Source organism: Macaca fascicularis, chromosome 4 (genome assembly GCF_037993035.2).
Source record: "Macaca fascicularis isolate 582-1 chromosome 4, T2T-MFA8v1.1".
NCBI lineage: Eukaryota > Metazoa > Chordata > Mammalia > Primates > Cercopithecidae > Macaca > Macaca fascicularis.
In genome coordinates, this window is record NC_088378.1 from 119,735,494 (window position 1) to 119,760,781 (window position 25,288).

The window sequence follows — 25,288 nt, forward strand, 5'->3', positions numbered from 1 at the left end:
GCCAAGCAATGAGATATTTCTGCAAGTAAGATCATAGTCTGCTAAATATTCCTACAAGTGCTATCTTTTAGCTTTCATTTTCTCTACCTTCTCTTGTAAACATCCAGATTCTTGCCCTTGTGAGAAAAGAAACAAGCCTGTCTCATTGTAATGCTTGGCTTGTGTGTTGGTTTCTTTTCAAGTGAGCTTCACAAGAGCAGGGAATTATGTTATTTGTCATGTTATCCTCAGGGTCTAGCACAGTACCTGGCTCAATAAATGTTTATGGGTTGAATATAGTAAAACTTCATTAATTGATACATGAACAACATTGTAAGTAGAATATTTAACTTAAGAGGAAAATCAATTTTATGAACTCTAGCACATTATTTGCATGCAAATGGAGGCTGCAAATTATAAAGAAGTGCTATCAATTTACTGAAGCAGGTCTACCGGCATTCTGCTGGCAGATATGGTGCCAGGAGTTTGTTTGAGTTATACCTTGATGAATATTTTCTATAATCTTTGAAAAAAAAAACCACGAAATAGTTTTAACAGAGGACAAAGAAATTACAAATTTTCAGGCAAGAGAAAGCATTGTGGTGTCACTGAAATCCCCCATTTGTTGGTCACTTGTTACATATGGGTAATAAACGGTTCTAATTCATGAATTTGGTCTAAGTAATGTGGCAAGTGTCCACTATGTACCAGGAGAGGTGCTAGTGATTTGTAGTACACATGTGACTACCATATAGTCCTTGTCCTTAAAACTCACACTCTGGCAAGGTGAAACATTGATGTAAAGATGGAGCACAAAAGCAGTGGGCACTGAGTGCAGGGCAGTACTGAGGGAAGATAGCTTCTCCAGGGTCCAGGAAAATCATTCTGGGGAGATTTAAAATGGAACCAGACCTTGGAAAACAACTGGACTTCTCAGGAAAAAAAAAACATGTGCATACAAGTCATGATATGTTAGGGGACACTGTGGCTTTTGGTATAGCTTGAGGATGGCACATGATCCAGCAGAATTATGGGAAGAAGCAAGGGATGAGGCTGGAAGATCACTTGTAGGGTAGAGGATTAGATGCTTGTTTGAATTTGGACTTTGTTCTCTAGGCACTGGAGTGAGCTCTTTTCTAAACTCTACACTCTGTGTGTTCTAAGTGTGTGTGGGAGGCAGGTCAAGTGGGTGGCTGTACATGTAGATGACTATGTGTTAAGGGGAGAGGAGGAGGAGAGAGAGAGGGAGAAGGACAGAGAGAGAATGAATGAGTGAGGTTAATTTTCCTAGGAAGAGAATATTAGCAACACAGAGGAGAATGAAAGGATATGGGGAGATTGGAAGCAGAGAGATCAGAATGGCTGTTGCAATCAATGGTCATCCATTTAGCATTTATTCATTCATTTAATAAATATGTATTAAAAACCTACTATGTACCAAGTGCTACAATAAACCTTAGATGCAAAAACAGACATGCTCTCTGTCATCATGGAGCCTACAGTCAAGAAGATCCAGGTGAGAGATGAACAGCTCTTAAACTAAGGCCTACATGAGGATGTACAGAAGTCATCTGTAGTCTTCAGACACACTCTGTATGTTCTGTATGGTCTTTTCTTCTCCATGTAGCTGCATACATAGAGAAGAGAAGAATGAATGAAGACGCATTTATGAGGTCATGGACACAACTTGGTTACCTATTGGACGTTGGAATTAAGGGTAGGACAAGTCAGGTGATTATATTTTTGGTGTTTGGTAACTGTAAGCTTGATATTGATGGCTAAGTAAATAAGTTTGTAGGAAGGGGAAAATAATGAATGTCATTATACACATATTATGGCTGAGTGCTCCAGGTAACATACAAATGGAGATGTCCATCCATTTAGAGTTTAGGAGAGAGTGGAGACACTTTCTCCTTCAGTTCAAACCTTTTGGTTCAGAATTTGAGATACAGATTTGAAAGTTGTTATGAGGTAGGTGATAATGGAAGCCACAGGAGGTGACAGGATCCAGGAAGAATGTGCAGATGAGGAAGAAGAGGATGGATGCCTGGGACTTACAGTGTTGGTGAGATAAGCATAGAAAGGGGCTGATCCCTACTCGTGTTCTAGATTGCCTCCTCTCCTTCTTGGTAGCACTTGATGTCAAAATGGCCTAATCTCTTTTCTGCATTTCTCTCAGTACATAAACTGTTTAATCTTAAATAAAGAACCCCAAACTTCCCCTAATCCTCCGTTGACTTTATGGCCCCTTTTAGCATGTGACTGAGTCTCTTCTTCCCTCACAGCCCATGTTTGTTGAAAGCCTCGTGACATTGGGTGTTTCCTGTTCCTCACCTCTAGCCCATCCCCTGCAAGCTCCTTGACTTTGACAGCCCTCAACACTGAAATGCCCTGGCTGAGGTAGTCTTCAAAGACTACTCTGAAGTCCTTATCTTATGACGTGTTTTGAACACATTAATCTTGATGGGCTCTAATAATCTCTTAACTCCAGTTCAGTCCAATATAATTTTGAAACCCCCAAATTTATCTAATTTTAAAAGGCTCCTTCACCCCTAGATGGCTTGGAAACCTTGGTGTGGGATGGGGTGGGGAATGGTTATTTCTCTCTTCTCTCCATCTCCTTCCTTCCTTCCTTCCTTCCTTCCTTCCTTCCTTCCTTCCTTCCTTCCTTCCTTCCTTCCTTCCTTCCTTCCTTCCTTCCCTCCCTCCCTCCCTCCCTCCCTCCCTCCTTCCTTCCTTCCTTCCCTCCCTCCCTCCCTCCCTCCTTCCTTTCCTCCCTCCCTCCCTCCTTCCTTTCCTCCCTCCCTCCCTCCCTCCCTCCTTCCCTCCCTCCCTCCCTCCCTCCCTCCCTCCTTCCTTCCTTCCTTCCTTCCTTCCTTCCTTCCTTCCCTCCTTCCTTCCTTCCCTCCTTCCTTCCTTCCTCTAGGAGTTGGCCTGAGAGGAGAGATGAGTAGGGCCAAAGGAGACATCATGTGTGGCAGGTGCAGCTTCTATCTAGGTCCTATCTGGGTGGGAAATGCACAGACGTTAGCTCTCTCTTATGGGATTTTTTGTGGCTTCATTAGAGATCCTCCTGCTGGGATCTTAGGTCTGCAACTCTCTCTGAATGGCTGGCCCATTTTTTTACAGGGAGGATGGTGGAGAGGAGCTTTGCTTCTCCCTCACCAATCCAGTCTGCCTCTTGGGAAAGATCTCTTTAAGTCATATCAGACTGTTCCCTTTGGTGGGATCTACATTTGCCTGTCTCTCCAGAGGTGACATGTAGCTTGCCCCCAAACCAGTGCCCCCTCTTCCCTCTGCCACTGGGCGAGGGCAACTCCAGCCAGTCTCTTGTCTTTAGACTTTCCAGGTGGGAATCAAATACTAGTACCTTTTCAATTAAGCTCTCCCATAGGTTCTCTTGCAACTCCACGCATCTGGCTTAGGTAGTGGAGCTGGCTTAGAGAGTGGAAATAGAAAATACTACATACGACATACTAAACTTCATAAGGTAGGATGGGGTAAGGACTACAGCAGTATGTGCAAAGCCTGGTGGAAACAGTAAGAAGGGTGGGGGTAGCTCTGCTTTGGGGTGAGGGGACACTTTCAAAAGCTTCTCAAAGAAAGAGGAATGACCTGGCTTTGAAAGAATGAGTGTCTGGTAGAACAGGGGTGAAAGGCTGTTCTAGATGAAAGTAATGGAGGCAAGCTCTGTAAACGAAGGCATAGGACGTGAAATAGCAGAGTGTGTCTGAAGACTACAGGTGATTTCTGTAAGTTTTCAGGTTGGGAGTTGCGGAGTAGCGTGGACAGGTAAACAGGGCTTGTGAATACACACATGCACACACACAGAAACAACGTGTGCAAACCCACACTTCACAGAGCAACGAGGGAAGCATATATGCTGAGGGTTGCCTTCTTTTCTGTTTTCTCTTTCTTTTACCTGGGTTTAGGACCTTGAGAAAGTCACTTTACCTCTCTAGGCTTCAGTGTCCTCATCTAAAAAATGAGGATGTTAGATGTTCTAAAATTCCCCAATTCCAAATAGGCTTTACAGAGAAGCACTGAACAAACTGAGTAAGTTTAATTTTTTAATCTGAGGGTTTAATATGTAGAATTACAGAACCCAAGAATATTGATTTTATTAAATATGGAGAAACATCTTTTTTCAGGTTTTTTTGTTGTTGTTGTTATGGAGTCTCCCTCTATTGCTCAGGCTGGAGTGCAGTGGTGCAATCTCGGCTCACTGCAACCTCTGCCTCCTGGGTTCAAGTGATTCTCCTACCTCAGTCTCTCAAGTAGCTGGGACTACAGGTGCATGTCACCACACTCAGCTAATTTTTGTATTTTTAGTAGAAACAGGGTTTCACCATGTTGTCCAGGATGGTCTCCATCCCTTGACCTTGTGATCCGCCCACCTCAGCTTCCCAAAGTGCTGGGATTACAGGCGTGAGCCACTGTGCCTGGCTTTTCAGTTTTCAAAATTGTGGTAAAATATGCACAACATAAAATTCACCATTTTAACTATTTTTAAGTGTACATTTAGTACATTTAGATTGTTGCATAACCATCATGAACATCCATCTCCAGGATGTTTTCGTCTTCCCAAACTGGAATGTGTTAAACAATGACTTCCTATTCTTCCTTCCCCCAGCACCTGGCAACTACCACTCTACTTTCTGTTCCTATGAATTTGACCAATAGGCACTTTATACAAGTGGAATTATACAATATCTGTTCTTTTGTGTTTGGTTTATTTCTTTTAGCATAATATTGTCCTTCAGATTTATCCATGCTGTATCATGTATCAGAATTTCCTTTCTTTTTAAGGCTGAATAAAATCTCAATGAGTGTATATATCACATTTTGTTTGTCCACTCCTCTGTCAATGCACGTGAGTTGCTTCCACCTTTTGGCTATTGTAAATAATGGTGTTATGAACACGGCTGTGCACATATCTCTTTGAGACCTTGCTTTCAATTCTTTTGGGCATATACTCAGAATTGCTGAATGATAATCTGTGTAATTTTTTGAGGAATTGTCGTACTGTTTTCCACTGTGATTGCACCATTTTATATTTCTACCAGCAACACACAAGAGTTCTAATTTCTAATTTCTCAACAGTCTTGCCAACAGTTGTTTTCTGTTTTGTTTTGTTTTGTTTTTTTCAATTAGAGAAAGGGTCTCACTATGTTGTCCCAGCTGGAGTGCTGTGGCTGTTCACGGGCAGGCTTCAGCTACTCTTGTACTCAGCATAGGAGTTGTGACCTGCTCTTTTTCCAACCTGGGTCGGTTCATTCCTCCTTAGGTAATGGGGCGGTCCCCTGCCCCGGAGAGGTCCCACATTGATGCTGAACTTAGTGCAGACATGCTTAGTGCATAGTGCAGTAGTACAGCTCAGAACTCCTGGATTCAAGCAATCCTCCCTCCCCAGCCTCCTGAGTAGCTAGGACTACAGGCATCACTGCACTTGGCTTTCTTTTTCTGTTTTTTTTTTTTTTTTTTTTTTTTTTTTTTGGCTGATAGCTGTCCTAATGGATGCAAAGTATTATCTTGTGGTTTTGAGGTACATTTTCCTTATAATTAGTGATGTTGAACATCTTCATGTGTTTATTGGCCATCTGTATATCTTCTTTGAAGAAGCGTCCATTCAAGTTCTTTGCCCATTTTAAAAATCACGTTTTGTTGTTATGGTTGTTGTTGAGCTATGGAAGTTCTTTGTATATTCTGGGTATTAATCTCTTATAAGTTGTACAATTTGCAAATATTTTCTGCAATTCTCTGGGTTGCCTTTTCCCTCTATTGATGATTTCCTTTGATACACAAAAGATTTTAATTTTGATGAAGTCCAATTTATTTATTTATTTTTTGTACTGCTTTTGGTGTCATATCCAAGAAATCATTGTCAAACACAATATCATTAATGTGTCTCCTAAGTAAAAACAAAGAAACATCTTTTACCTGAATTATATATTAGCCTAAGTTCTATCTTTAAAATTCAGTTTTCTTGCTTAATATGCAAAATGTAATGAAGCTTCATTAATTTTATTTTTTATGTTTTATTTTTAATTTTATTTAGTTTTCTGTTGTTTAAACAACAGAAATTTATTTTTTCACAAGTATGGAAGCTAGAAATCTAACATCAAGGTGTTGGTAAGGTTGATTTCTTCTGAACCTCTCTCAGCTTGCCGATGGCTACCTCTCTTTGTATCTTCACATGGTCTTTCTCCTGCATCTGTGTCCTAATCTCCTTTTCTTTCTTTTATATTCATTTTTTATTTCAATAGGTTTTTAGGAAACAGGTGGTGTTTGGTTACATGAATACATTCTGTAGTGGTGATTTCTGAGATTTTGGTGCACCCCTCACTCAAACAGTGTGTACTCTACCCAATGTGTGTAGTCTTTTATCCCTCACCCCCTCCTACCCTTTTCCCCGAGTCCTCAAAGGCCATTGTGCTGTTCTTACGCTTTTGCGTCCTCATAGCTTAGCTCCCACTTATGAGTGAGAACATACAATGTTTGGTTTTCCATTCCTGAGTTACTTCACTAGAATAATGGTCTCCAACTCCACCCAGGTTAAGCTTCATTTATTTTCTAAATTGACCTCCTATCCTCTGAACATACTACGGGTGTCTTCTTATCATCTTGGTTGCTTAGGGAACAGGGCAAGCTTTCAACAGTGTATGCCTATTACATTGTCATTAAATATGCTCAAGCTGTTCAAAAGGCTTAAAATAATTCTTTAAGCATGGTTTAAGTTTGCTTTGGTTTGCCCACATGAGAGGCTTGAAGACCTGCAGAGAGGCTAAGTGTAAGAAGGGAGGAAGAAGGTAAATTAATTCTTTCTGGCTTATGGTGATGGATTAAAAATTGTGTTTTTTTTTCTTTCTTTCAAAATTTTCTAAAACAAACAAACAAACACTACTTTAGGTACATCCCAGGTAAAGGAAACTTCTTCTGGAGGGGGAATATCAGAAGGTTATCAATGAGTGGGAAATGGTAGAATAATAGAAAGCTGTGCTTCTTGCTTGCCCCCTTTTCCATGGGGTCTGTAATGTGATTCATCTGTACTGGGATGAATAGTGATTGCTCTATCAAGAAAAATTTAAAAGACCAAAAATCACTTGATTTGATTTGGTGTTTGTCCTGACCTACCCCTATTCAATTCATTGGGTAATCTTGTATCAGTCACTGAGTTTCACATTTATAAAATGAGATATTGGAACCAATAGCTAAGCTTTCAGTAACCCTGGACTATAACACAGAGGCTTCTTGGGAGCTATGTTTCCTCCAGTTGGGAAAATGGGGAAAGAAGAAATCTCTATTTTCTTTTTTTTTTTTTTTTTTTTTTGAGACGGAGTCTCGCTGTGTCTCCCAGGCTGGAGTGCAGTGGCGTGATCTCGGCTCACTGCAAGCTCCGCCTCCCGGGTTCACGCCATTCTCCCGCCTCAGCCTCCCAAGTAGCTGAGACTACAGGCGCCCGCCACCACGCCCGGCTAGTTTTTTGTATTTTTAGTAGAGACGGGGTTTCACCATGTTAGCCAGGATAGTCTCGATCTCCTGACCTCGTGATCCACCCGCCTCGGCCTCCCAAAGTGCTGGGATTACAGGCTTGAGCCACCGCGCCCGGCCGAAATCTCTATTTTCTTAAAGCAAAACAGATCCACATAAATAATGAATCCTCAGCAAGTTGAACAATTCATTTTTGGCAAGGGCATAATTCCCCTAAGTTGGGAGAATTCTGGAAAATGTATTTTGCACATGTTTCTGAGAGGTGTTGTGGCCTCTGATAAACTTTCAGTATGGTTTATTGAGTAAATTCAGCCTTGAATCCCGAGGTAGTTAATTATTGCGCTTGAAGTCTTGTTTCATAAGGGTCTGTGTGGCTTTTGGGTTTCCAAACTTTGAGGGGCTTCCTGGGAAAAACTATGGCTGTGGTTTGCTAAGTATTCACCAAAGATTCTGAGTTTTCTGCCTTTGAGGACACATAAAAAGGAAATTTTGTATAAACGTATGTGTACATATTATATACCCAATTTTAGACATTATGTGAATTGTATACAATGAATTCCAGGTGACTGTAAAGTAAATGGTTAAAATGCATTTTGTTATATGGAAGTTATATTGAGCTTTATGATTTTTTAGAAGGGCTTTGGATAATGTTTGCTTTCTTTAGTTTTCTCCAAAGAAGAGTGTACTGCAAAGGAAATGCATGTATTTTATTAATCTTCTTCATCAACAGTGAAAGCAATAAATTATATACATATATTTTTTAAAAACCCAGCTTTACACCACTGTTTTGATGTACTAAATACATGATAGTTGATTTTTGGATGTTTTATTTTTAATCACTGGGGTATTTAAATTATATTACCACCTGCCTACTCGCTGCTTCTTCCCGTATTAATAACTGGCATATACAATTTTGAAAAAAATAAAATGCAGATGTTTTTTCTCATGTCAAAGTGGCATCCGGTTTTGATCCTGACATGGAGGGTTCCTATCAGATTGGCCTTTCTGAAATCTCTGGATCTATTTCCTCTTTTGCCTGGACTGCTATTACTGGTAGTTGGTGTGTTATTCAATTATCTCTACATTTTAACCTTGGTGTTTACCTCTAATGTTGCTCAAGTCAGTAAATGATTCATTGCATTTGGAACCAATAAACAGGGTTTGGCAGAAAAGGGACAATGTGTGGCGGATGTGTTTGGGCTAAAGGGAACAATGCATTTCAAACTGGGCTCTAAGAGCTTAGAAATTCAATTATGCATTCATGGAGACAAGGCTAGGTCCCACAGTTCCTGGCTCAGAGTGAGCACCCAGTGATTGTTCACAAAGAATAGGGTGATGGTTTTATTCAACAAAATCTGCGTGTGTAAGGAAAGCATCTGCATCAGAGTGCACAGGCAAGTTTCTCAAATTCTAGGTTATTGAGATTTCATCCCCACCTCTGACACATCTTTCTGGGTTTCCTCATTCTTCAGGTGGAATTGATAATTTTGCAGTATTAGCATTAACACAAATAACCTTGCACATTATCAAAAACCAGGCAATACATGCAGAAAGCTTAAGAACACATGACACTGCTTTGAGGATAAACAAATGAATTTCTTTTTCTCTCTAAAAAGTACATTGAACCTGAAGCTTAAAGAACTAGGAAAAAGTTATTTAGTCAAGGCTAGTGAAGATACCAGGTACAGAATGAGTTTCTCTTGTTTCTGAGCTTGGTTTTTCCCTGAAATATGTTGCCTTATCTTTCTTTCTTTTATTAAAGTGAGAATTAAAAAAAAAAAGAAAATCTTCTTTTCTCAGGAAACAATGCTAATGGAAGAGTAGTGTTTTTAATACCAATTATATTCAGATATCATTCTCATTTGTAGAGTCAGAATATGGGCCTTTAAAAATTCTTCATATTGGGCTGGGTACAGTTGGCTCACATCTGTAATCCCAGCACTTAGGGAGTCTGAGCTGGATGGATTGCTTGAGCTCAAGAGCTTGGGACCAGCCAGGGAAACATGGCAAAACCTTGTCTCTACAGAAATATACAAAAATTAGCTGGGTGTGGTGGTACGTGCATGTAGTCCCAGCTACTCAGGAGGCTGGGGTGGGAGGATTGCTTGAGCCCAGGAAGTTGAGTCTGCAGTGATTTGAGACTGCACCACTTCATTCCAGCCTGGGTGCAGAGTAAAACCCTGTGAAAACAAAAACAAACAAACCCCCCTCCCCCCCCAAAAAAAACCAAAAAACTTCATTATCTCCCTAGGGACACATACCCTGGCTGTGTTCAGGATCAGAAAGTTTTCATTCCTTCAGCCTATACAGTGAGTATTGGTGACTACATAGAAGTCCTTGTGGTATTCACTGTATATCTTTGGTAGTCGTAATTCTTCCTGAGCAAAAGAAAGGTCTGCATCAGGTCTTACTTTACATTTTTTGGCATCATAAATTGAAAAATTCCATGTTGCATGTCCTGTGTGAGGAGAGTTTATGCAGTGAGAGAATGACCTGTCCTTCTGCCTAGCACTGGCATCCCACCTTTCTTGCCATTATTTATGCTTTTGAGCTGTAACTTTAATAAAGAGGGAAAAACCTAAACATGTTCTCTGAAAATTGTTCTCTCAAGAAGGTCCTTATGGTGGCATATTAATTTTCTGTTGCTGCATAACAAATGACCATCATCTTAGTGGCCTAAAACAATGCCGATTTATTATCTGTGGTCCTGTAGATCAAAAGTCTGGGCACATGCAAAACCAAATAAAATACTTAGGAATATATTTAACCAAGGAGGTGAAAGATCTCTACAAGGAAAACTATAAAACATTGATGAAAGAAATTTTGGATGACACAAACAAATGGAAAAACATCTCATGCTCATGGATTAAAAGCAATCTACAGATTGCATGGAGTTCCTATCAAAATGCCAACATCATTTTTTGCAGAGTTAGAAAAACATCCTAAAATTCATATGGAACCAAAAAAGTGCCCAATTAGCCAAAGCAATCATAAGCGAAAAGAACAAAGCTGGAGGTATCGTAGTACCTGACTTTGAATTGTACTACAAGGCTATGGTAACTGAAACAGCATGGTACTGGTATTACAATAGACACATAGATCAATGGAATAGAATAGACAACCCAGAAATAAACTCACATGCCTACAACCAACTAATCTTTGACAAAGCAAACAAAAACATAGAGTGGGGAAAGGTCACCCTACTCAATAAGTGGTGCTGGGGAAATTGGACTGCCATATGCAGAAGAATGAAACTGGACCTCTATTTTCACCTTAAACAAAAATTAACTCGAGATGGATTGAAGACTTAAATGTAATACCAGAAAGTATAAAAATTCTAGAAGAAAACCTAGGAAAAACTTTTTTTGGATATTGGCCTTGGCAAAGAATTTATGACCAAAACCTCAAAAGCAAATGCAACAAAACCAAAAATAGACAAATATGACCTAGTAAAACTAAAAACCTGCACAGCAAAATAAGTAATCAATAGAATGAACAGACAACCTGCAGAATAGCAGAAAATATTTGCAAACTGTGCATACAACAAAGGACTCATATCCAGTATCTGCAAGGAGCTCAAACAACTGAATAAAAACAAAACAAAACAAAACACGCCAGAATAACCCTATTAAAAAGTAGGCAAAGGACATGAACAGACATTTTTAGAAGAAGACACACAAATGTCAAATAACTATATGAAAAAATGCTCAGCATTAGTAATCGTCAGATGAATGGAAATTAAAACCACAGTGGATACCATATTATACCAGTCAGAATGGCTCTTATTAAAAAGTCTAACTATAACAGATGTTGGTGAGGATGCTGAGAAAAGGGAGCATTTATACACTGTTGGTGGGAATGTAAATTAGTAGAACCTTTATGGAAAACAGTTTGGTGATTTCTCAAAGAACTAAAAATAGAAGTACCATTTGATCTAGCAGTCCCACTACTGGATATCTACCCAAAGGAAAAGAAATTTTTATATCAAAAGATACCTGCATTCATGTGATTATCTCAGCACTGTTTACAATAGCAAAGATATGGAATCAACCTAAGTTTCCATTGACAAATGATTGGATAAAGAAAATGTGTTGAATTTTCTTTACATACATTCCAATGTATGTAAAGAATTCTACTCAGCAATAAAAAAGAGTGAAATCTTGGCTTTTGCAGCAACCTGGATGGAACCATTATCTTAAGTGAAGTAACTCAGAAAGTCAAATTCCATACATTCTCACTTATAAGTGGGAGATAAATAATGTGTACACATGGACATAGTGGAACAATAGACACTGGAGGCTTAGAAGGGTGGGAGGGTGGGAAGGGAAGTGAGGGACAAGAAATTACTTAATGGGCACAATGTACACTCTTCAGGTGTTAGTTACACTAAAAACCCAGACTTTACCACTATGCAATCCATCCATGCAACAAAACTGCACTTGTACCCTCTAAATCTATTAAAAAATTAAAAAAAAAGGTCCGGGCACAGAGTAGATGGGTTCTGTGCTCAAGGTCTCTCGAGGCTGAAATCAAAGTGTCAGTCTGGCTACGTTCTCATCTGGAATTCAAGGTCTTCCTCCAAGTTCATTCAGGTTGTCAGTGAAAGGCAGTTCCTTGTGAATACAGGATTTGGGTCCTCATTTTCTTGCTGGCTGTTGGCTGCGACCGCTTTCAGCAATTAAAGGCTGTTCTTGGGTCCTAGCCACATGGTCTCCTCCAAGCCACATGGCAGGTTGCTCCTTCAAGGCCAGTGGGAGAATCTCTCTCTTAAGGACTCACCTGATTAGGTAAAGGCTGTTTCCCTTTTGAATAACTCAAAGTCAGCTGATCTCTCACTTTAATTATATCCGCATAATTCTATAACATTACCATATAACATAACCTAATCATGGGAGTGATGATAGCCCATCGTATTCACAGGCTCTGCTTCTGCTGAAGGGGAGAGGACTACACAGTGTGTGTACACCAGGGGGTCAGAATCCTAGGACATCTCAGAATTCTGCTTCATACAAGTAGTATGTTTGAATTTGAGGACTTGAGAAGGTCACTAGACTCAGCCTTTGTGAAAGTGATGTTTCTCCTGCTGGCATTGTAGAAATCTGTTCCATGTCTTCCTGGGCTCCATGATACTTCACTTTAAGTCTAAGGAATGGACCTGGCCTGGGTCATTTCTGTTCCTGGTGACTTTACTGAGGCTAAGTGGGCTCTAGCTGCGTTAGAGGAGTTAAGGTCTGGGGTGGCCCCTCAGCAGTTTACTCCATGAAGTAATTCGAAGTCTTGGTAGAATACCCAGCCCTATATTCAGTATTAAACTTGGGACATGTATAATGTCAACAAGAAGACAGGGAGAAGACTTGGCCTTATCTGGTTCTGATGAAAATGTAAGGAATTTGTGTGGAATAACCCTAGACCCAGAAATATGCCTAGTCAGCTGTTAGCCCTCTGTGAGCTGTGAGCACAGCTCCTCCAAGGAGGCAGGAAAAGAAGAAAAGGGAGGGAACCACCAAGGGGACCTAATTTGTTAGTGTTAATCTGAGACCTACCCATTCTCCTAATTGATCGTTCACTACAAAGTAGCTTGATGCTTCTTTAGCCTGGGAGCTAAATGTAATCAACTTTTGTTTGTTTCCATAAAAAAATTTTTTTTGCCCTTGAGGAGATCATTATTTCTATTGTATGAAGATGGTAGCCCAAACATTAGAAGTAATTAGAGCAGATGGCAGTGAATACTTTTATTTCAAAATACACTGAAGCTTATAAGCTGGTTTTCATTCTCTGGGCTTCTTCCTTTTTCCTCTGCCACCACATATTCATTTTGCTTCCCTTCAGGTGTAAAGAGAGGAAAAAAGCAAAGGAGGAAAAAAAGGTTTCCTGGTATATGAAACTGAGGAGCTGTCAAACGTTCATAGCAGGGAAAGTACGCTCCTGTGTATTCAATCACTGAAATTAAGTGTTTTCGAAGGCGATGCAGTCACGGGTCCATTGCATGGGGAAATAACATGTTGTAGTCCATCACTTAAAATGTTAACCTTGTCTCTTAATAGTGACTGGGAACACAAACATGTGCTGTATGCTCGCTGGTTAAATGGCAGTGTGTCAGCTCTGTGAAAAAGGCTAGCATGTATCTGTCAATCTTCTGATTTGGCTCTGTGTGTGTGTGTGTGTATTCATGTGCATGTGTGTGAGTGCATGAGTGGCGCGCGCACACACACACACACACATACACACATCTTCCCACACTTCCACTTGCCTTTCTGTGGCTTTCTGAGATTTGGCTTATTGTGTACTGAAAAATGGAAAGAATTGAAATACTTTCCAGTACTTTAATGTATATCCTTTACTAAGATGTTTTTGCTTGCAGTCCATCAACTCTCAGGTAGCTGTATTATAATTACTTATTTTCAATTACAGAAAGTTCCATTTTGCACATGTTTTAATACTGATGTACTATAGATATACTATAGTGCGCATATTGTAGGTACTATACTGATAGTATAGTATGAAATATAATATACCAGGGGTCCCCAAACTTTTCCTATAAAGAGCCAGATAGTAAATATTTTAGGCTTTGTGGGTCATGTTGCCTCTGTCACAAACTGAAACCAGTCACCAACAATATGTAAATGAATTGTCATGCCATGTGCCATGTGCCAATATCAAAATAGTGGGTTGTGGACTGTAGTTTGCTGACCTCGTTATATGTTACTGAGTGTTTTACTTGATTCTTTTTTCTATGACATATGAAGAATTTGATGTCTACCCAGGTCTTTGTGCAGTGTTTCTGGTTGCATCAGTAGAAAGGCCATCTGTCTGTACAGCGTTCCTTTCTCCAGGGCCAGCCGCCCTATCTGTCCTTCTTGCTGCACCTGCAGTGCTCTGAACTCACTCCTTCTTCAAGGTCCTCCCTGGATAACCTCTGGCTCATACTCTATTTCTCTGCTCCAATCCCAACCCAGTCCAATCAGGGAAGTCCCTGATCATTCCATATCAAATAGCTCTTCCCACCCTGGCACTTCTGATCCACTTCACCCTGTTTCTTTTCTCTGTCACAGCACACTATTAGTTTTATATATTTAACCTGTTATCTCCCTAAAATATAAGCTCCATGAGGTCAGGCATTTGTTTTGTACCTGGTGTGTAGTGGGTGCTCAATAAACATTTGTTGAAGGCAGGGATCCATTTACTCTGTAGTTCCTGGAAAGTAGTCTGAAACGAGTGTATAATGAGATAACACCTGTTAAGTACACCCAGTAAGTGTTGGCCATTATTATTAATTAAACTTTACGTGGAAAGAGTAACACCTACATTTTTTAGTTACAAGTATGAAAGGAAAATAAATCTTGGGGAGTCCCAAATCACTAAGCTAAAGGGAAAAGTCAAGCTGGGAACTACTTAGGGCAAACCTGCCTCCCATTCTAGTCAAAGTCATCCCTCTGCTTGCAGAGATAGATGCAGATCTGATTGCCTCCTTCGAAAAAGCTAATTGGAAACTTAAAAGAATGTAATGCAATCGTTTGTCTCTCGTCTCCCTGTGACCTGGAAGTCCCCTCCCCACTTCGAGTTGTCCCAGATGGAACCAAGGTACATCTTACATATATTGATTGATGCCTCATGTCTCCCTAAAATGTATAAAACCAAGCTGTGTCCCAACCACCTTGGGCACATGTCATCAGGACCTGCTGAGGCGGTGTCACGGGCATGCATCCTCAACCTTGGCAAAATAAACTTTCTAAATTAACTGAGACCTGTCTCAGATATTCAGGGTTTACATAAGGATTAGTGATACTGTAAGTAAAATGTATAGCATTGTGCTTGGGACATTAGAGACATTCAATAATCAGCAGCTATCATTATCATTTTTTTTTTCTCCCACAAGTGGAAAGGTCTTTGGACTTAAAATTCAGAAGAGATGCTATTAGAGGAGATTTGAAGATTCAAATAGAGGAAAGGATAAAAGAAGACTGTAAATTTGTCCTGTCTGCAGACTTTGAAAATCTTCTGAAGCTTAAGAGTGCTAATAACTTAGATATATGAAGCACTGAGGTAGTGTCAGCAATCTTTGAGAAATCGCAGAGGATAGGAAGTGTGTAGAACCGAGAGATAAGACAATGAATTGCCTGGTTCTCTAATGATGAGAAAGGGTCAATTTGAACTGGGCAGGAATCTCTGACAAAAAGCACTGTTGACATTTCTTTGAGTAGTCAATGTGCTACACAGTGCAGTGTGGAAGGACATTCTCATGTTATCTTGTAATCATGAGGGGTTTATAACCACCGAGAAAAGAAAATGATCACTTAGAGTCTGCATGAGGTCAGTAAGAATAAATTATGCCAAACTAATTCAATTTCCTTTTTGTTCCCTAAAGAGTTATTAGATTATAGGTTAGGGGCTCTATTCATAATCCTGGATTTGTAGATAGTTGACTTTTCTACACTGTCTTTTGTTTTATAATCAGCTGAAATAATCTCAACTTGTGTTATCTGTTGTATCCAGATTAAAAAGAGAAAATGATGTTTAATGCACTTGATTTCCCCTGTAAGGCTATCTCCACCATGGTCAGCCATCTAATCCTCTGAACTCCCATAGCATCTTGGTTATGCCTTTAATTATTGAATCAATCACACTTTAATTATCTGGCTATCTGTATTTTTTCTAAATATAAGTACCTTAAGAACAAGGATGAGGTCACTTTGTGTGTGTGTGTGTGTGTGTGTGTGTGTGTGTGTGAGAGAGAGAGAGAGAGAGAGAGAAACGCGTTTATATTAGCTCATACAAAAGGATTTGGGATTTTAATTGGCCAATAGGTTTAAATATCATCCAACATTATAATTCAACTGTTAAAATAGCCAAGAGTATTAATTGGGAGAATAAATGTTATTTAATGAATAATATGAAGACACTCAGCTATTTTGGGGAAAAAAGCAAGGAATAAGAAGAAGCAAAAGGTATAAAACTTTCCATCAACATAAATTGTAAGTTAGTTGAAGAGTAACATGCAAATATAAAACCCACCAATCAAGAAGGACATTTAAGTGATATTTATGTCAGGATGAAAGAGGATGTTTTATCTATAATGTAATGAAGAATGTCACAAAAAGGTAAATAAAGTTGGTTTCATAAAAATTAAAACATTTCAATGTAAAGAAGAACTGAATAAAATTAAATTATAGCTTCATGACATATTATTTCAGTTATTAAGGTATTTTTCATTATGGCATCATAAGTCCAAATAAGAGCTGACCATTTATTCATTCAGACATATTTTTGGGGTAGCCAATAGATGCCGGGCATTGTTGTAGGTACTAGGGATACAGCAGAAAACCAAGACACTCTTGTGATGCTTATATTCTATTAGGGGTTGACTGATTATGAACCAGTATACATTGTATTAGGTAGAGATGAGTGCTTTGGAGAAAATAAAGAAGGATATGGAGTGGAGAAAATGGTTACAGGGACTTGTCTTTTCCTATTTCCAGGATTTGGATGCTAAGGAAGAAGACATTCTGGTGAGGTGTCAGCACAGTTCTTTCTTGTCCTTGTCAGTCAGGAGACACTGTGGTTAGAGAGATTCCCATACCCCACCTCCTCTGCCACCCCAGCTCAATGCATACACTCACAAATAGGTCTTTGCTTTGCCGGGTGTTCCAACTTGCTGATCAATGACTTCTTTCAAGATAACTCTGGTGGTGTTGCAAGTACATTTAAGGTGACATGTAAGATTTGCAGACACTGCACATTCCGTGAAGTTCAGAGAAGTGCTGACGTGCTGTAAGAAGAAAACAAATTGCATAAGCTTCCTAGCTGAGGGAGGAAAGTTTTTTTCTTGCTTTTTTTGGGTTTATTTGGGGCTATATGCAAAGACGAGGTCATGTTCTGGGCAATTCTTGTATCTCTGTTTTCACACCTGCCCCCATATGCCTATGAGGAAATGATTTTCTTCATCTGCAGAATAAGAATGAGTGATGTGTTTATCTCCAGGAAGAACACTAAAGCTAAAGGCTGAGCATCATGGGAACTATAGAGGAAAGAGCTTATATTAGGTGGAAGTAAGCTGGGTTGTTGACACAGAACATGGCCTTCACCAAAAATATGTTGGTATCAACAGAGACATTCTCAAATATATTGACAAAATCTTTAATCAATGCTGTTGGCATTTTTTTTTCTTGATTGGATCAAAGTGACACGGATTGGAGGATGAAAATGTTGGAAGGTGAGCCATCCTTACTGTTTCATGGAGCATTTTGCTGGGAGGAAATGATACCACCAGCTCTGTTAACTGAAAAATGTAGGAGAGCTAAAATTCTTATGGCAACGTGCATGTAATCATGGATTACACTGATAACTTGCAATCATAGAGATATTCCGCTCTTCTACTTCCCCAGGTAGCTGGTACACAGTGGAGGCTGTACTAATTTTTAGATTTTTTAGTATTTAGTCATTATTTTGTGTAAAAGCATGAGTACATCAATAAACATTTATACATCTCAAGATATCTTTGTTATGCTAAGGGGAATTCAGGGCACAAAGAAGCTTAGGTCTCTTGAAACTGAATGCTTAAACACCTGTATTCATTTGACATTGGCCACATTGACTACAGAAACTTAAGGCAAAAGAAAAAATTGGCGAACGATTTTATGAGATCGAATTTGAGTCTCAGGTTCCAATTAAGTAGCACTATTCATCATTTGGTTTATGTTTATATGTTTAAATGGAGCTTGAAAACATGAAAAGGAATGTAAATGTTTGAGAAGACCTAGAGGATATAGCATTTTTAAGGTCTTAGCACCTGTGTATTCACCTATTGCATTAGGAAGAGGTGTGTGTGTGTGTGTGTGTGTGTGTGTGTGTGAGATATCTGTAAAAGCATGTATGGCACCAGCGGGTATAAGATTCATTTAATAAATTATTCAAAAACATTTATTGAGCAACTACTATGTGCTAGACATCTTTTAGGGAGGTGGGGATATAGCAATGACCCAAACCAAGTCCCTGCTTCATTTGAGTAAGCTTAATAAGTGATAACCAAATATGCAAGGAATTGTATTATTTAATACTAGAATGAAGCATTATTAGGGGAGAAGGAATGATTGGGGGTGCTTTTTAAAAATAATAATACAGGTAAGGAGGTGATACTTGAGCAGAGGCATGAATTAAGTAAGGGAGTGAGCCATGCAGATCTTTTGGGAAAGAGCATCCCAGGAGAGGCCACAGTAAGGGAAAACTTCAAATGGGTGCTTCCTTTTCATGATTCCAGTTTGCCTCCATCACTGTGAACTTTGACACATCATTTAAACACTTTGAGCCTTTGCTTTCTCCACTGAAAAGTAGAGATAACAGAATTTGACCTTTCCCCCGACTGGGTTGGGACCAAGTACAGCAATCTTTGAAGGCTGACAGGGTAGGCCAAGAGGTTATAGCACGTGGAAGGCAGCAAATGGCATAAGCAGGTACTTCAGAGCGAGAAAGTCTCTAAAGCTTATTGAGAGCTAGATAACAGATATCTGTGCTAATCATAAAAATTTAAAAATGTTCTCAAATTAATGAATGGATAACACCATGAAATAGTCTACCTTTGACCCACTTAAATATGTAACTAATTTCTAGTTGTTCCAGATCATTTTACTGTGTGCGTAATGAGCCCTAGTTTTCTTCGCAGTTCTGTGACTGGGTTATGGATCTGACCACCAGGTTAATGTCTCAGAAAGGGTTATGCTGCTGAATTCTTCATATTTCGTATAGTTCACCAACACATCATCCTTCCCACCTTGCTAGTCTTTGGGTGATCCTGGCCAAAGATCCTAAGCTTTGGATGTTGGTTTGGAGAAAACTTCTTGGTTCCTTTTAAAGATGTATCTCCTCCCCCTCCAGCCCTTGCCCTGAATTGATCCTTAAATTTTGATGCAGAAGTGTCATCTGAGGGGATCATTAAAATTGTAGATCTCTGGGTCCCACTTCTTGAACTTTTGATTTCATAGGTATATGATGACACTAGAGGAATCTACATTTTATTAAGCTCTAAGGAACACTGCCTAAAATAGCATCTGTAAAATTATGGGATAGGATTTTGCTAGAGTCCTTTCCATCTCTGGCCTTCTGGAAATCCAAGATTTTTCAAAAGTCCTTTTATCATGGACTCTGAGCTGACAATACAGATAACCTGGTTCACCCTGTTCTGCAGTTTACTTTACCATCTCTGTTTTCCCCACCTTCTTTCATTCCAGTTTCCTTTGATTTGCCTCCCTTTCCTCTTTCTGTATTCTACAGGTGTAAATTAAAGGGTTATAAGAATGTATAATATATGTAGCCTTATAAGAAGTACTGTTTATTATTTTACCAACCTAAAGCTAGTCCTCTAGTGAAATCATCTAGAGTTAAAATTCTCTCCTACTTTTGTAGCCTACAGATAGTCAGCATGGGGGCGTGGTTCCTTCAGTTCACAATGATGCTCCTGTGTCACCTATACGTTTTTCTGTGATACTGGAACTGGTTATCACTAGGCCTTATTTCTTTCCATCTCTTCAATTGTGATGAGTCATAGACTTTTATTTCTTTGCAGATGTAGAAAATGAATAAATCGCAAAGCCTTCTCAGTGATTGTGTTGGGTCTGCATCTCAGCACTGTTGACCTTGGGGTCTGTATCCTCTTCTGGAAAATGTAACGGCTCTTCTGGCAACACAATTTTCCATCTTCTGTCTCAGAAGTACTCTAGAGCACTATTCTCTGAGTAGGTGTAGTTGTCGATATTACAAACATGCCTTCCCTTCCAATGATCTTTTCCCATCTGCCTCTAACACATCATGAGAGGACCTTCTGGGCAGTTTATTTTTAGAGGAACTTGGGCTTCACATTTGGTTGGAATCCGAATGGGAAGAAGACTGGAGAGAGTGGCTTACACATGTCATACGTATTACCTTGAAGGAATCACCTTCTCTATTGTGATTTTATTGTGTTTATCGTAATTATACTTCCACAACTTCACAAGGCATTTAGACATATTTCCAGCCTCTTGCATGAGCTGAATGTTGCTTTCTGTGATTTTTATGTCCCTGTTTTAAAAAACATATGACATCAGAGTGACCATAAATTAACAGGAAAGTCAAAAGTTCTGAGAGAGGGACTGAAGGCTGGGATGGAGAGGGAGTGCTTCCTTTTCTGGCTCCTTCTGTCAGTACGGCTCCCTACCCCTCACTCAAAGGTTCCAGGCTGTTTACTTGTCATCTGAAGTCAGTCGGCATTCTGCCTATGCCTGCATGGGCTTTGTTCAGCCCTGATGCACCAGACACAGGGGGAAAGGCAACAATAATATCAAAAAGGGCCGAGTGGGAGGATAGATCTGAGCACTTGGGAAGAGGAATGTTCCTATAAAACAGGGACTCTTGGCAGTAGAGCCAGTGAAAAATGATACCAATTACATAAAGCAAAATGCCACCCATCAAGCAGAACATTTTAATTCTCCCTATTCCAGGCTATTTATGACTTTTTGTCCAAGATTCAATACATGTCTGTAAAAATAAATGGAATCAACCTCATCTGTTAGGTAGAATGGAGCCTGTGCTACAGGGGAAAAAAAAGGTAAGAAAACATTACCAGCATGTTATTGGAGAATTCCAGGGGCTGGGCACAGAAGAACTTCAAATATAATTTTGCCTTTCGTATTTTTTCCTGTTTAGCTTAGTCATATGAAAAAGAGAGAGGTAACCAATTTTATGGAGACATTTAAAATATTTAAATTAATTTTACTTTCTTTGAGAAGTTTCTATTTTGATTCAATACTTATACCATCCCACCCAAAATCAGTGAATGAACCAACAAACCAACAAACCAGTGAACCAACGAAGCAACGGACCAGCCAAGCAACCAACCCACCCACCAACCCAGCTGTCTTTTTCCAGGGCAACTTTTCTTTACAGTTCTGCCGGAGATGGTCTAGGACTCACAGCTGGTTTCCTGAAAGGCTGCCACAAGATGGCGACAACGTCACAGTGGAGAATGGCCAATCGCTTCTGCTGGACACTAACACAAGCGTCCTCAACTTACTGCTCATTAAAGGTCTGTGGAGTTTGTAGATTGGTGATATTATTTTATGTAATTATATCACTTGTAGGAGGGAGGAAGGAGGGAAACTTTTTGGATAAGTTCCAGAACTTAGTTGACAATTTGTCCTCAGACCAAACTGAAATTTTACTATGTAAAGGAAGAAGTGGTCAGAGGGTTCAAAGTGAAAGGCCTTTCTTTGGACTCTTATAATAAGCACAGAGCTTGATTATTTTAATTTTTCAAAAACAAGAAGGTTAACAGTGTTCTCAAAGAATATGCTCCTTTATTCAAGCACTTTTTAGTCATGCTTATCCAGGACAGCCCCCACAATATAGCAAAATACCCTGAAATTGGTTAACGTTGCCGCCTTTGAAACACCCTGCCAAGAAAGCAATGTCTTCCTGCTTTTACCCTGTTGTGGTTTTGACTTCTTGGTCCCATGGAAAGTCATATAAATAGGCTTTCTTATTGTAAAACCGGCTATATAGCTCTAGGGTTTAGGAAGTTGGAAGAGGCTGAGATTTCGAATTTCAACTCTACTACCACATCTTTAAATGGCTAAGTCAGTTATTTCACCTCTTTGTGCATTTCTTTCCTTATCTGCTAAATGAGAATAAAAATCATGGCCTACTTTAGTGGCAGAAAATAAGGAATAGTTATCAAAGTGCCTCTGTTCATTGGCAAATGAAAATTACTTGGGAGATATGATTAGTTATGGATATCTATGAAACTCTGCACTAAAACACTGTTCTTTACTATAAATATATTTAACACACAAACATTCATTCTTATTAAAGTAAGAACATAGTTACATGAGGGGAAAAATAAAATATTTTAAAGGGGATAAACTAATGGAATTTTAATACTTGTCTCTTTTAGACTGAATGAGGATTTAGGCATTTTGTCATTCTCTATGCTGGAAGCTATTTTTTTCACTCTTGTATAGCAAGGAGAAGTTTTCAGTCAAACCAGTTAATTAGTGCCCTTTAGGGGATAAAATGGTCTGTTAGCTTGGGCTCTTGCCCTGTCTTTGTCTTTGTGTGTGTGTGTGTGTGTGTGTGTGTGTGTGTGTTTGTAGCTAGTGGCTATGGGAATGCCACTATAGACAGTCATCAACTACCTAAGGACCAGCAATGACAAGGGAAAATTACAGACCTAAAGCCTCATTTCAGAGAAAAGATACTCTTGGCAGGCCTTTAACCAGGGCTTTCTCCATATGAATCAAATTCTGCAGGAGGATGGGCTCCCCTTCAGGCATTCAAAGGTCTTGGGCTTATATTGCTACTACCATTTGGGAGAAGTTTCCCAGCTGAAAGTCTTGGATTACTAAATCTCTGGATGTACTGTTACTTCCAGGTAAATAGTGTTGACAGGACCAGAGGCTGAAAATGGAGAAGAGGCATCAGAAGGAGAGAAAAGTGTAGGAGAAAGGCAGGATAAGTATAACATTCATTTGACTTCCCACTCTTAAAGATTTAAATATCTGAGCAATCCCAATACTTGCCCCAACCTGTCACCTTCCCATAGTGTTTTTTCTTAGTATTTCTGGTTTAGGCAATATTTCACTCTCATATTATTTAGATAAGTGAGTTAGGTTTGGAAGGACAAACCCTCATTCTGTGGAGAGGGAGAGTAAGTCATCTGAAGGATCTCCTCTTTCTCTTGGGGAGGAGGAGTAGGTAGGATGTAAGGCTAAGTAGTAGATTCCAGTTTCTACACAAATAAGATACAGGAGTTGTTGGCAAAAAACAGAGCTGCCTAGAGTGAAACTCAGGTTTTTATTATAGAGATATAGGTCATAACTTCTAGAAAGAATGAGAACAGGGCAAGGACACACATCAAATTTTGTTCAACAGATAATTTGTGAATGCTTATTGAGTGGCCTAGGATTGTTATGTGAAATACAAGAAAAAAAAAAAAAAGAAGAAGAATACTTAATGGCAGTAACATGTAATATTACCAAAGAAAAAATACTTAGAAAGTAAATATAAAAGACTAAAACTTCTGGTTCTAAAACAAGTGATTCTGGCAGTGAGGCCAAATGAATAGTGGGGTAATCTGGGTGTCAATTATGTAAGATTAGAGTTGGAGAGTGGAGAGGAGGTGAAGGGCAGATCATTTATGTCTGAGACATATTGCGATCACATAGATATTAACATATACACAAATCAAAGTTTGAGGAAATTCTCCATCTCACTTGTTGGAATTGTATACGTCCAGTGGCTCAGACCAAAAACCATGGAGGCATCCAAGACCTCTTTCTTTCTTTCACCTCCTATGACTATCCCATCAGTGAACCCTGTTGGCTGGATCTCCAACATGTGTCCCATGTAGCAACACTTCATTGGTACTAACCTAGTCTTAACTACCGTATTTTTGGCCTAGATCATCTTAAATTGCCCCTTATTTGGTTCCCATGTTTCTGATTCCTTGTTTTCGTTAGTAGCAAAACCCTAATTTCATTGGTGGCAACAATGTACTCAGCTGAAATACTCTGTTTCCTGAACACTTTTGTAGCTAGACATAGCTATGTGGCTAAGGGCTTTCCATGAGATGGAAGAAGTACCCTGCAGAACATCTGAGAAATTTCCAAAAGTAGAGATGACCCAGTAGGAAGTACACCCTATTTTCCCTTCCTTCTTTCTCTTTCCTACTTGCTGGTATGTAAATGTGACAGCAGCAACATTTTCAGCCTCTATTTTGGACCATGATGCTACTTGTTAGTTAGAATGGAAAAGCAGAATAATAGGAGGAAACCGGGACCCTGATGACTCTGGAGTTTCCATGATAAGGCATTCAACCACCCGCCTCTGAAATTACTCTTTGTGATAGGAAAACAAGGCTTCATGGGTTTAAGTCACTGATATTTGACTTTTATGCTATATGGTAAAGTAAACCACCAGCAGTTTATAGTCCATTTCCTTTAAAAATTTAAGTCAGATCTTATTACTTCTCTCCTCAAAACCTCCAGTGGAATCTCAACTCACTGGGAATCAAATCAAAAGTCCTTACTATTATTTAACCTCTGATCCCTTCATTGACCTCGTCTTCCTCATTCACTCTGCTCTAGTTCTTCTACGAATATACCTGCCTCAGGACCTTTACTCATAATGTCTATGGCCTGGAATGCTCTTCTTCCACATTCATGTGGCTGGCTCACCTATTTCATTTGCTCTTTAAGAATATATCAACTAATCTGGGAGGACTTGCTGGCCATCATTTCTAAAATTATAGCCATTCCCCAGAACTCTTTTTCCTTTGATGTTGCTTTACTTTTCTTCATAGTACTTATCATCACATGGTATATTATCAATTTACTTGCTTATTTATAGTCTATCTCCTCTACTAGAACAAAAAAGGCAAAGGATTTCATCAATATATTTACTATTGTCTCTTCAGGGTCTAGAACATTGCCTGATGCATGACGAAGTCTCAAAAATTATGTGATGATTGTAGAAAGAATGGACAAGTAAATGGTCCTGGGTGAAATTTAAGAAGTATATATTTTAAACCCTTGTTCTCTTAAATACCATTTTTCCCAACTAATTTACTTTCACTGTCCTTAGTTCTCAATGATTACACACACACACACACACGTATGTTTGTATAAGTACACACATATACACTTACATATATATTCACATATACATATATACATGCACAATATGTACATACACACACCTGTCTATATATATGCATATTATGATGAATTATTAGGAATATAAAATCTGTTTGTAAGTTATATTTCTGTTTCTAAAAGGCATTTGACCAAAGTCTTCA

General features: G+C 39.2%; 1 protein-coding gene across 1 annotated transcript in view; it reads left to right on the forward strand.

Annotated features, from left to right (window-relative positions):
- PKHD1 (PKHD1 ciliary IPT domain containing fibrocystin/polyductin) overlaps positions 1–25,288 on the forward strand; it is a 464,388-nt gene that overhangs the window by 109,784 nt on the left and 329,316 nt on the right. Inside the window, 1 exon segment of the mRNA XM_005552760.5 lies at positions 21,364–21,520. Within this exon segment, the coding sequence (XP_005552817.3) occupies positions 21,364–21,520 (157 nt within the window).